Source organism: Balaenoptera ricei, chromosome 14 (genome assembly GCF_028023285.1).
Source record: "Balaenoptera ricei isolate mBalRic1 chromosome 14, mBalRic1.hap2, whole genome shotgun sequence".
Lineage (NCBI taxonomy): Eukaryota > Metazoa > Chordata > Mammalia > Artiodactyla > Balaenopteridae > Balaenoptera > Balaenoptera ricei.
Genome location: NC_082652.1, coordinates 16,924,374 through 16,937,806, shown reverse-complemented (window position 1 = coordinate 16,937,806; position 13,433 = coordinate 16,924,374). Strand labels below are relative to the sequence as shown.

The window sequence follows — 13,433 nt, the reverse complement described above, 5'->3', positions numbered from 1 at the left end:
CCCTGCTTTGCCATTTGCTAGCTGTGTGACCTGAGGCAAGTTGCTTCACCTCTCTGAACCTGTTTCCTCATCAGCAAAGTGCATAATTGATGGGAACCATTCAACAAGACCCACAGCCCAGACTCAAGCACATGAGAGGGCATGGAGGCAACCGTCACTTCCTTCCCATCCCCCCTTCTCCCGGTTGTTCAATGGGGTTGACAGCTTTGCCACACACACACCGCCCCCCCCCCCCATATACACACACATACACACAAATGATGAAGCTGGGCTGAGTGCAAAGGGGTGGGTGTGAGGGTCAAGATTCCAAGATGTGCACCTCCAGAAATAATCCCTTTCGGTCAAAAGCACTGATGACAAATATGTACACTACTTCCAATGCCCCCCGGCTGCCAGGGCTTGCTTGTTGTTCAGGAATATTTCTGCAACAGACAGACTCAAGGCCAACCCAGAGTCAGCAGGGAGCAAAGCAAACACTACAGTCTTATCTTGGGGCGGTGGGGCAGCTATAAGAAGGGAGGCCATGGTGACATCAGTCTCTTCTCTTGCTCACCAACTGACAACAGGATGAAACTCCTCGTGTTGGCTGCTCTGCTCACAGGTAGGCGAGTCCCCCCAGCTCCACCCCTTCCTGAGCTGAGATCTCTCTCCTCTGCAATGGGGCCCACAGTTCACAAGGCTGGCCAGACCTGGAGTCTTTTTCAGGGCTCACCGTGGGGCTTAAGAGGTCCCATATTGGGGTCCCCTCAGATCCCCCCCGCAGCTGGCACCCTTTCAACCTTCAGGTCTGAACTCAGATGACCCATCTCAGAAAGGCTAACCCCTTCCATTCAAGCTAAGAGAGCCCCCTCTCCTTTTCCCCTACCATATGGCCTCGGTACAAGGTCTTCTCAACGCCTGTTCTTTGCCTGCAGTGTGTCTGTTGTTGATTCATTTCTTTCTTTATCCCACACCCACACCTAAGCATGGGCTCCATGGGAGCAGGAATAGTGCTGTTTGCACTACTTATTGAATAAACGAATAGAATCAGAATTCACTAGAATTCAAATCCCACCCCATTCAGCCATTGTTCATTCATTCACTCAACATTGATGATATCACAGCCTCTAAGGTATCAGGCTCAGGGTTGAGACTGGGGACTCAGAGATGAACGAGCCATGCTCCCCGTCCGAGGAGCACGCACGCCCGCGCACACACACGAGCAGGAGCTTTGTGCAGGTCTGGCCTCTGCAAAGAGCAGAGCTGGCTGGATCAGAGAGAAAGAAAGCGGAGGGAAGTAGAAGGGGGGGTCTGGAGATGGGCCAAGGTAGCCAGGCCACTCCCGTCTGAGCAGCCTCCAGGCTCTGCTCCTGGACGCAGCCTCTGTGGGCTGCCACCGTGGAGGCTGCTCTTGGGGGAGAACGACCAGCTGCCGCCCTTCCTTCGCCCTGGAGCTTAAGCACGTGGAGCGGCTTCAGTGTCCACAGCAGATCAAGCACAGGAAGGGCCTGGTATGGGGCAAAGAGATGACACTGATGGCCGATTGGATAGTATCCCCAAATCACTTAGCGCCATCTTCTCTTTAGGGCACCAAATCTCACAGGTAGGGCTCTACACAGGAGGTAAAGAGGTCCTGCTTCCAAGTCGGCTGTTCCAAGCCTTGTGCTTGATTTGGGCAAACACTCAGCTAGAGGCTGACTTTGAAAACTTACCTAATAGATAATTATTGAGTATCTACTATGTGCCAGGCACTTTTAAAAATTCACATATTGGGACTTCTCTGGTGGCGCAGTGATTAAGAATCTGCCTGCCAATGCAGGCGACATGGGTGTGAGCTCTGGTCCGGGAAGATCCCACATGCTGCGGAACAACTAAGCCAAATAAATAAGTAAATAAATAAAGAATTACTTTAAAAAAAACCACATATTGATGATTTCATTCATGTAACTCTTCATATATTTATTGAGTGCTTCCTTTGTGTCAGGCCCTGGGGAATAAAATCCATGAGGCCTGTCCTTGAGGAGTTTATGGTCCTATGAGAGGGAGGCATTAAATAGAGGGATACAGATTGTTCGAGGTACTATAAAGAACATGAAGAAAAGTGGTAGCAGAGGAGCCACTGAGCTTGAGTGGTCAAAGCACCTCTTTGAAGAGGTAGCATTTAAACCAAGATGTTCCAGCCTTTTGAAAATTGAGCTGACCAGTGTGCCGGGCAGAGGGAAGAGGAGGTGCATGGGTCCCGGGGCAGAAAAGAGGTCGTCCTGTTCCCTGTTGAGAACAGAGGCCACACAGGCCTCTCACTATTCCTTACATTCCTGCCCCCTCCAACCCTGTCATTCCCCCACCCAACCCTCCGTTTAGATTCCCCTGCCCTACACCAATTTTTCCACCTTCTAACACAATATCCGATTTCCTTATTTATTACTTTTATTGCTTATTTTCTCCCCAACTAGGACATAAACACAATGAGGTTATAGATTTTTTTATTTGCTCAGTGATGTATCTCCAGCTCCCAGGGCAGTGACTAGCACATAGTAGGTGCTCAATAAATATTTGCTGGATAAATAACAGGGATAGTTTTAAACTATCATATGTTCACACAAAAACTAGTACACAAATATTCATAGCAGCATTATTCATAATAGCCAAAAAGTAGAAACAACCCAAATGTCCATCAAGTGATGAATGGCTAAAAAAAATGTGGTCTATCTACACAGTGGAACATTATTCAGCCATAAAATGGAATGAAGTACTGATACATGTTATAACAAGGATGAACCTCAAATCGTTATGTGAAGTGAAAGAAGCCAGTCACAAAAGGCCATATATTGTATGATTCCATTTATACAAAGCGTTCAGCATAGGGAAATCCATAGAAACTGAAAGCAGATTAGTCGTTGCCAGAAGGGAGGGGGGAAAGGGGAGCGATTGTTAATGGGTACTGAGTATTCTTTTGGGGGTGATGAAAATGTTCTGGAATTAGTAGTGATTGCTGCACAACTCTGTGAATATGTTAAAAACCACTGAATTGTACGCTTTGGTTAAAATGGTGAGTTTTATGTTTTGTGAGCTGTTAAGAAAATTCCTATTCACTTTACCAGGTTCCTGTATCCAGCTCTTTTCAGGGAGGCGGCTGGCCGGGGTCAGGGGGACGGCGTGGGGTCTGAGAGAGCAAGCAGGCAGTGGGGTCCCTGGGGCGCCGGCAGCCAACCAGGACGTATCTGAACTCTGGCTGTGTCTTCCTGCAGTGGGCGCTGCCCAGAGCGGCATCAGCCCGCGGGCGTTATGGCAGTTCCGCGGCATGATCAAGTGCGCGATGCCCAGCAGTAAACCCTTGATGGATTTCAACAACTACGGCTGCTATTGTGGCCTGGGTGGATCAGGGACCCCTGTGGATGAACTGGACACGTGAGTTGATCTGCCGGGAGAGTATTCCTGGGATGGGAGGAGGGCACAAGCCAAAGATCTCACGAGGCACAGAAAGGAGATTTGCCTATTTGCTGAAGATAACACACGTTCACCTCATATAAACTAGAAAAGCCTGAATCCAATGCTCCCTGTCGGGGATGGAAAGCAGGTCGGGGATGGAAAGTAGTGGGCGCTGCTGCCCTCTAGTGGCAGGACTTTGCAACACAAAACAACACTGCAAGGGTTCAGTCTTCTGCAATGGTGAAACCCTCACTGCATCTTCAGAATACAGGCTTGTACTGTATTCCTGAAACCATTTTAAAATCTCCTTCAGTAAACGTGAGAAAAGGACTTCATTTTTTCAAGCCGCAGGACCAGTACCTCTCAGAGCAGGTCAGCTAAAACATCCCCACCTGTTCCTGAGGGAGCAGGTTCAGGCTGACCTGCTGCCCTACCCCTGCTCCTGCCTCAGCTCTGTCCCTCCCCCTCTCCAGGTGCTGCCAGACACACGACAACTGCTACCTAGAAGCCAAGAAACTAGACAGCTGTACATTCCTCCTGGACAATCCCTACACCGAAAGCTACTCATACTCGTGTTCTAACACTGAGATCACCTGCAACAGTAGGTTTACCCCCTTGTTGGCTCAAAGGCCCTCAGTAGGCATGGGGAGAAATAATTGTAATGATAGTCACCACTGATTGATCATTTTCTTGGTGCTGGGCAGCGTCTCCTTTAATCCTCGAAACAACCCTATGGGATAGGTACTATATATTATCCCCCTTTTGCAGATGAGGAAACTGAGGCTCAGAAGGCTGAGCTAATTGCCCAAGGGCACACAGCCCATAAATGGTGGTGTTTTGTTTTTTACATAATTTTTTTAAATTTATTTATTTTATTTATTTATTTTTGGCTGCATTGGGTCTTCGTTGCTGTGTGCAGGCTTTCTCTAGTTGCGGCAAGTGGGCGCTACTCTTTGTTGCGGTGCGCGGGCTTCCCATTGCAGTGGCTTCTCTTGTTGCAGAGCACAGGCTCTAGGCACGCGGGCTTCAGTAGTTGTACCGCGTGGGCTCAGTAGTTGTGGCTCCCGGGCTCTAGAGAGCAGGCTCAGTAGTTGCGGCGCATGGGCTTAGCTGCTCTGCGGCATGTGGGATCTTCCCAGACCAGGGCTCAAACCGTGTCCCCTGCATTGGCAGGTGGATTCTTAACCACTGCACCACCAGGGAAGCCCCGGTGTTTGGTTTTTGCACATAGGTCTATATGACTCCAAAACCTCTGCTTTTAACTGCCATGCCATACTGCTTCATTGTTTCATAAAAAGAGCTAAGAACTAGCACATATCAGGATTTCATCGCATGCCAGGTACTAGGCAAGGTGTGTATATGAGATAGGTTTTATTAAGCCCATTTTACAGTTTAGGAAGCTGAGGTTCAAAAATAGTCACTTGCCCCAAATCACACAACTTATGAGTGGTAGGGCCAGCATTTGAACTCAGTTGCTTCTGATTTTAAAGGCTCTGGTCTTAACCACTAAGTTATGCAGCGCTCATGGTGAAATGTGTCTCTTCATGAAGGCGGTTCTGAAAAGCAGACAATTCAGAGAGGTGTAGGGTATTGTCGTGTGAGACCAGCATTCTGAATTTTCATTGCCCTTCATTTTGCACTCACAGATACATCCCACTTTTTAAAAAACGTACCAACAACACTGGAATAACCATAATCCAACTCCCCAAGTGCCAAGAAAAAAATTACCTGGCATCTCATCATCCTAATAAATAAATGGTTTCATGCCTCTGTGTTCCTTTTCACCCTTATCTTTGGAATAAGGCTTATGTCATTTTAACTTGGCTAGGCATGTGCCCATCTCAAGTCCTTTGCTTCTTCTGCATGAAACACTTCCCACCAGATATCTGATTGAGTCACTCCCTCTTTCTAGATCTTTCTTTAGATGTTGTTTTCTCAGTGAGGTCTTCCCTCAACATGTTCTTTTATTTATTTTTTGTTTTTTGGCTGGGCGCCGCGCCCGACCAGGGATCGAACCCAGGCCCCCTGCAATGGAAGCTCGGGGTCCTAACCACTGGACCGCCAGTGAATTCCCTCAACGTGTTCTTTTAAATTGCAAACACACTCCCTCCATCTCTCCAGCATTATCCTTTTTCTCTCTGCTTTATTTTCTCCACAGAATTTCTGAACGGCTGATATATTTATGTTATTTCTTCATTTGCTATCTCTCCAATAGAAAGTAGGATTCACAGGGACAGGGATTGTTGTCTGTTTTCTTCATTGCTGTATCCCCAGAATCTAGAGCAGAGCCTGGCATCCTGCTGGATGTAAATGTTTGATGAATGCACAGTCTAGATACAATCTTGCATTCTGCATTTTCTCCCTTATCGCCATGTTATGACCATGTTTCCATATTGTTTCATAGTCTTCATTGTTACTTCTTTCATTGCTGCATAAAATAGCTTAATTTGCTTACACAGTCTCCTGGTAACAGAGATTTTGGTTGTGCTCCACTTCAGAAAGCCAAATACATGGGAAATCATATTTTTGCACAGCAACTTGATCAGCAAGAGTTTCTTTCTATGGATTCTGGACTCCTTTACGAATTTGATGAAAGCTATAGACACTCTCCCCAGGAGAAACACACACACACACCCCCCACATTTTTGCAAATAATTATTTTTAACTGCAACTGCCTTCTCCCCCCAAAAGCAAGTCAAGAAGCCTGCAGCAGAAGATGTTTATTCACATGATTAACAAGAACTTGCTACATACACACTATTATATATAAAATAGACAACAAGGACCTACTGTATAGCACAGGGAACTATATTCAATATCTTGTAATAACCTATAATGGAAAATAATCTGAAAAAGAATATATATATGTATAACTGAATCACTTTTGCTGTACATCTGAAGCTAACACAACATTGTAAATCAACTATACTTCAATAAAAAAATTAAAAGAAAAAAACAATAACTCACTAAATAATTATTTCATTATGCACACTTCATAATCTAGTTAAGCACTAATTTATGCTTTAATGGAGTGGGTGAGGAAAACATTCATGATTTTTAAGAGAAAGGAGCAGACAGAAACAAAACCTTAATAAGATTATTGAAGGTAAGCAGATATACATAATTAAATTATGGATAATAAAACTGAAATTTATTTTTTTTATTTTTTGCATTTTTTTAACATCTTTATTGGGGTATAATTGCTTTACAATGTTGTGTTAGTTTCTGTTGTATAACAAAGTGAATCAGCTATCTGTATACATATATCTCCATATCCCCTCCCTTTTGCGTCCCCTCCTACCCTCCCTATCCCACCCCTCTGGGTGGTCACAAAGCACTGAGCTGATCTCCCTGTGCTATGCAGCTGCTTCCCACTAGCTATCTATTTTACATTTGGTAGTGTATATAAGTCCATGCCACTCTCTCACTTCGTCCCAGCTTACCCTTCCCCCTCCCCGTGTCCTCAAGTCCATTCTCTACGTCTGCGTCTTTATTCCTGTTCTGCCCCTAGGTTCTTCAGAACCCTTTTTTGTTTTGTTTTGTTTTTTTTAGATTCCATATATATGTGTTAGCATATGGTATTTGTTTGTCTCTTTCTGACTAACTTCACTCTGTATGACAGACTCTAGGTCCATCCACCTCACTACAAATAACTCAATTTCGTTTCTTTTTATGGCTGAGTAATATTCCATTGTATATATGTGCCACATCTTCTTTAGCCATTCATCTGTTGATGGACACTTAGTTTGCTTCCATGTCCTGGCTATTGTAAATAGTGTTGCAATGAACATTGTGGTACATGTCTCTTTTTGAATTCTGGTTTTCTCAGGGTATATGCCCAGTAGTGGGATTGCTGGGTCACATGGTAGTTCTATTTTTAGTTTTTTAAGGAACCTCCATACTGTTCTCCATAGTGGCTGTATCAATTTACATTCCCACTAACAGTGCAAGAGGGTTCCCTTTTCTCCACACCCTCTCCAGCATTTATTGTTTGCAGATTTTTTGATGATGGCCATTCTGACTGGTGTGAGGTGATACCTCATTGTAGTTTTGATTTGCATTTCTCTAATGATTAGTGATGTTGAACATCCTTTCATGTGTTTGTTGGCAATCTGTATATCTTCTTTGGAGAAATGTCTATTTAGGTCTTCTGCCCGTTTTTGGATTGGGTTGTTTGTTTTTTTGATATTGAGCTGCATGAGCTGCTTGTATATTTTGGAGATTAATCCTTTGTCAGTTGCTTCGTTTGCAAATATTTTCTCCCATTCTGCGGGTTGTCTTTTTGTCTTGTTTATGGTTTCCTTTGCTGTGCAAAAGTTTTTAAGTTTCATTAGGTCCCATTCGTTTATTTTGGTTTTTATTTCCATGAAATGTATTTTAAATGTTATTTTTGTTGTTTCTTTTGGTTACAAAAGTAAACAAGGTCAAAGTAATGTAATTTCAAATTCTACAGTAATGTATGTCATGGAAAGAAGAAGGCACCTGTAATCCTAATACCCAAGATAACCAGTTAGATGTATTGCCCTTCAAATTTTTTTGGCATATACTATGTATTCTTTCCCTTTAATAAAATATCTTGGGGGCTTCCCTGGTGGCGCAGTGGTTGAGAATCTGCCTGCCAATGCAGGGGACACGGGTTCGAGCCCTGGTCTGGGAAGACCCCACATGCCACGGAGCAACTAAGCCCGTGAGCCACAGCTACTGAGCCTGCGCGTCTGGAGCCTGTGCTCCGCAACAAGAGAGGCCTCGATAGTGAGAGTCCCGCGCATCGCGATGAAGAGTGGCCCCCGCTTGCCGCAACTAGAGAAAGCCCTCGCACAGAAACGAAGACCCAGCACAGCCAAAAAATTAATTAATTAATTAATTAATTTTAAAAAAGTGAAATTCTTTAAAAAATTATATCTTGGAAACATTTCCGCATATAGACATAATTATTTTAAATGTATAATATTGTATTTTAAGGCCATTCTGTAATTTTTAAAATATGCACTTTAGAGAAATTGGCTTATGAAACTTCACTAAGTTGAAATGTACAATACTTTGCTGCCTTGAGTATATGTCATAGTATTTTCCATACGGTTTGCAATTGCTTGCCTATGTTATCAGAGTTCTGTGGTTATACGGGTTTTAAAAGCAGTGAGTACATTTAGAGGTGTGAAATAGACAGAACTTTCCAAAAAGCAGCTATCACACCTAGGATCACCAGATAAAACAGGCTGCCCAGTTAAATTTGGTTTTCAGATAGACAAGAAATGATTTTTTTAGTCTGTGTCCCAAATATTACATTCATTGTTGATCTGAAATTCCAGTATTTTTATTTGCTTTATCTGTCAACCCTAAATTTGCACCAGTGGAATGGCCACCAGGTCATTTCAGTTAATTCTTCCTGCCCCTGGATTGTACAAAGCATGAACCGCCTTGGCTCAGTCTTCTGTTCTTGCCCTTTTCCAGGCAAAAACGACGCCTGTGAGGCCTTCATCTGCAACTGTGACCGCACTGCTGCCATCTGCTTCTCAAAGGTCCCGTACAACAAGGAGCACAAGGACCTGGACACCGAGAAGTACTGTTAGGGCTGAGTATCGTCCCAGGAAATTGTGATTCCCTACCTGCCCCATGGCTTTCACCTTACACCATGCCCTCCAATAAAGTATCTTGTTGAAAGGCCTCCCATTTGGAGATTCTTTTATTCTCTATCTACTGAACACGACTAAGTCACTTCCTGGTCCTTTGTGAGCATCATTCCTTCTAGCCTTGGAAGTTGAATTAGAGGGATATTTCTAGGAAGTGAGTACCATGAGACTTTAATAATGATTAACAACCACTGATAATTTACTCTGTGCCAGAACTGTGTGTCTCTAAATTCCATGGACAGCCCTATAAGATTTTTTTTAATTAATTTATTTTTTATTTATTTATTTTTGGCTGTGTTGGGTCTTTGCTGCTGTGCACGGGCTTTCTCTAGTTGCAGTGAGCAGGGGCTAGTCTTCGTTGCGGTGCGCGGGCCTCTCATTGTGGTGGCTTCTCTTGTTGCGGAGCACGGGCTCTAGGCACGTGGGCTTCAGTAGTTGTGGCACGTGGGCTCAGTAATTGTGGCTCGCAGGCTCTAGAGTGCAGACTCATTAGTTGTGGTACACGGGCTTAGTTGCTCCAAGGCATGTGGGATCTTCCCGGACCAGGGCTCAAACCCGTGTCCCCTGTCTTGGCAGGCGGATTCTTAACCACTGCGCCACCAGTAAAGTCCAGCCCTATAAGATTTAGACACTATTAGCAAATCCTATTTTTCTAAGCTGAACTTCAATAGGCCAGGTCACCTGCCCACCAAGATTCATCTCGTAAGTAGCAAAGAAGGGATCTGAACCCAGCAAGTCCAACAGAACACACGCTCTTAACCATGACCCTGCCCTGCCTGAAGTGGTGGGCTCCTCAGTTTGAGCCAAATCTCACCCCCTTATTTCTCTGCCTCCGTTTCCAACTGCGTTAAACATTTTTTCCTATAACTCCTTTCTAAACCCTTCAAAGCCTTCACCGCACTCTACAAGCTGATTTTTACACTGTAGTCATGAAATATAATTAACAATAACAGCTTCTACATCTTGAGCACCTACCACATATCACTGTGCTAAGGGCTTTCCGTGTCTCATCTCATTAAGCATTCAAACCAGCTCTGTGAGATCGATGTTATTGCCCCCATTTTATGGATGAGGAACTAAAAACTCAGAGAAATCACTTGCCTGAGATCACACAAATGGCAGAGTCACGATTTGACCAGATCTGTCTGCTTGGCAATGCCTGAGTTCTTAACCACTTAAGTCACTCGGCCAAGTTTCTCTACAAAGGTTTATGACTGCACTGGTACTGAAATTCACCAGAAAGAGTGGGGAGGGACACAGAGGGAACTGAATTGGAAAAGCAAAGAGATGAGAAAGGACGATGTGGACTATGAGAAGCCATCACTGAGCAGTTTTAAACCACTGGAGGCTCCGGGGTGTATGGTGGGCAGTAAAGGAGTGTGTGCAGATTTGTCTTTTGGCCCAATTTCTCCTTCATTTCATTCATCCATTCAGTGAATATTTATTGAATACTCTCTCTGGGCCAGACACAGTACAAAATGCTGAGGACACAATGTATTTGGGACTGGCCTGAAGACAATGATTTATTGTTAGTAGCTGCCTTCAGTTCAGTCTTCTCTGAAACTTTTTTTTCTTGCTGTCAAACTGGCATATGCTACATAACATATGCTCTATGTTATATGCTATGCTCTATGCTCCAGACTGTGCCAAGCATTTGGCACAATTACCTCATCATCCTCACAACAGCTCTATAGTTGAAGGTATTATTACCTCCCCATTTTACAGATGAGGAAACTGGCTCAAAAAGGCAAGTGATTTGTCAAAGGCCACCCTTTCATAGATGGGATAGCTGATATTGGAATCCAAACCTGGATAATTTAGAGGAAAAGTGCCATCACACCATGAATTTGCTGAAGGCAGAATGAGCTGTCTTAATCACTTTTGCATCCCTATCTGCCTGGTACTGTCCTTGATACATGCGGCAGTCAATAAATAATTGCTGAATGAAGTGTTGGTCATTAGCTCTCAGGACCTTTTGGCAGGCAAGAACGGGACTATTGTCAAATGCAAATTCATCAAACCTAGGTAGAATGGCTAGTCTATACGTACTGTGCTACAGTATGATTGCAAGGGATACACAATTAAGTTAGACCTGGCCTCATCCTTCAAAGAACTGGAAAGGTTATAAACGTCCTTCTTCTATGAAAGGAAACTGCAAGCCCCTGTTTAGGTGGGAAAAAAATGTTTTTTTTTCTTTTTTTTTTTTTTTTTTTGGTTGCGTTGGGTCTTAGTTGTGGCATACAAGCTCTTAGTTGCGGCATGCATGTGGGATCTAGTACTGGGCCAGGGATCAAACCCGGGCCCCTTGCATTGGGAGCCCGCAGAGTCTTAACCACTGCGCCACCAGGGAAGTCCCGAAAAATAAGATTTTAGGGGACTGTTGCTTATTCCTATTTTTTTCGGTTGATAAACAACAGAGAAGAGAGTCACCCAAGTACTCCAACTGGGCTCTAAAAATATCCTTTGACGTAAAAACCTACCTCTTTTTATCATCCCAAGTGTTGGGGGAGAGAGAACAAATTCTTTTAACGATCTTTAATGAGCATCTGCGGGGTGCTCACTACAGGAAACGGAATACGGGAAACACTGGTACAGTAGCTGGGATGATTTAAATGAATAAAATGGACCGAGAGTAATGCAATGTCGGGATTACGTACATGCCAGAAGTCACAGTATCTTTACAGTGCTTAGCACATCACACATGCTCATTAAGTAATTGTTCAACGAAGGTACAGCATCGCACAACGATTTTCCGCAGGCGAGGAAAAACCGCGTTGCCTTATTTATCTTTTCGGGTCACGTGACCGTGCGCACCCAATCCTGTCAATTCGCTGGCCACACCCCAGGGACGGAGTATTATGGAGTGGGAAATATGATTGGGTATCTTTTGGGCACGTGGCTCTCGGTTCCTCTTTTCTATTGGTGAACAGCGGCCCAGTCCCCAGCCTACCTCCGCGCCTCCCAGGCTCAGGCCCCGCCCCTCTCACGCTCTTTAGGAGGCGGGGGTGGGGGGGGAAAGAGGAGAGTCAGCGCAGGCGCAGTGGTTGGCGTCCTCGGAAGGTGGGAGCTGGTGCGGTCTTCTCCAGAATCCGGCAGGAAGGACAGAGTGGGCGAGTCAAGTGTGAAAAGACAGTGACCTCCTGTGCGTGTGACGTTGGGGTCAACTTTCCTACCGTGCGCGTCCCTCTCTGGGTCTCTCATTCCCTGCACACACGCACCTCTTCCCCCAGCTCCCTCTACTAGTTTCCGGCTGGTAACTCCTCCGCTTCATTCATCCTGGGGAGGCACCGAGGGGACCAGGAAAGTGGGGTGAAGGAAATCAAAATGGGGCGAAAAGGAGGAATGGCCAAGGAGAGAAGCGAGTAAATTTCGGACTCTGGGGCGTCCCAAGTTCTCACTTGAGTCCCCACCCCCGCCTTCGAGAGAAAAAGAAAAGGTGAAGGAATTTGCAGTTCTGACCATGTTTTTGCTTTTGCTGTTGCCTCCGTTTGGAATGATCTCCCTCTCCCTGCTTGGTGATTGCCTGTTCATATTTTAGGACCTAACTGGGGTCACTCTGAAAGTTTCTTGAGCCTTGCCCTTCTTCCTTCTCAAAGTACAGTTGCTTAGTTACCCCACGGAATTTCGAGAACATTCAAAAGAGAGAGCGAGTTCAAAACTGGACTGGCTTTGATTACTGGCCTGGTCACTTTAGGTGACCTTGGGCAAGTTACATAAGGTCTGTGAGCTTCAGGATCCTCATCTTTCAAAAGAAATAACAGTGCGTGGATCTTAGGGTTGTGGGAATAAGGTGAGTAAATGCGTTGTAAAATGCTTCCTACAGTGCTTGTTGTAAATGTTCAATAAATACTATTTCCGAAACAGAAGGAAGGATACTCTTTTTTAACTTTTTGAATGAAAGAGGCTTTAAATTCTATAGTGCTTTACAATTTTCAAAAGTTTCATACACGATTTCATATAATCCCATCATAACTCCCCACCCCTATATTGCCCTTCCCCCCTTCCCTCTCCCTACTGGTAACCACTCGTTTCTTCTCTATATCTGTGAGTCTGCTTCTTTGTTTTATTGACTAGTTTGTTGTATTTTTTAGATTCCACATATGTGATATCATACAGTTTTTGTCTTTCTCTGACTTATTTCACTTAGCATAATGCCCTCCAAGTTCATCCATGTTGCTGCAAATGGCAAAATTTTGTTCTTTTTTATGGCTGAGTAGTATTCCATTGTATATTTATACCACATCTTCTTTATCCATTCATCTGTTGATGGACACAGGTTGCTTACATACCTTGGCAATTGTAAATAATGCTGCTGTGAACATTGGGGTGCATGTATCTTTTCGAATTAGTGCTTTTGTTTCTTTCCAATATATACTCAGGAGTGGAATTGCTGGG

General features: G+C 44.4%; 1 protein-coding gene across 1 annotated transcript; it reads left to right on the top strand.

The window, feature by feature from the left end:
* Positions 1-537: 537 nt before the first annotated feature.
* PLA2G1B (phospholipase A2 group IB) lies at positions 538-8,978 on the top strand. Its single transcript, XM_059895061.1, has 4 exons — positions 538-601; positions 3,228-3,387; positions 3,882-4,009; positions 8,860-8,978. Exons 1-4 carry the CDS (start codon positions 568-570, stop codon positions 8,976-8,978), a joined length of 441 nt encoding a protein of 146 aa, XP_059751044.1. The 5' UTR covers positions 538-567.
* Positions 8,979-13,433: the final 4,455 nt, after the last annotated feature.

What these genes read in the sequence shown, in the direction of transcription:
- PLA2G1B (XM_059895061.1), top strand. Translation starts at nt 568, where the DNA reads ATGAAACTCCTCGTGTTGGCTGCTCTGCTCACAG. An exon ending in GTTGGCTGCTCTGCTCACAG is followed by an intron (nt 602 to 3,227) that starts GTAGGCGAGTCC and finishes GTCTTCCTGCAG; the next exon opens with TGGGCGCTGCCCAGAGCGGC. An exon ending in CCTGTGGATGAACTGGACAC is followed by an intron (nt 3,388 to 3,881) that starts GTGAGTTGATCT and finishes CCCCCTCTCCAG; the next exon opens with GTGCTGCCAGACACACGACA.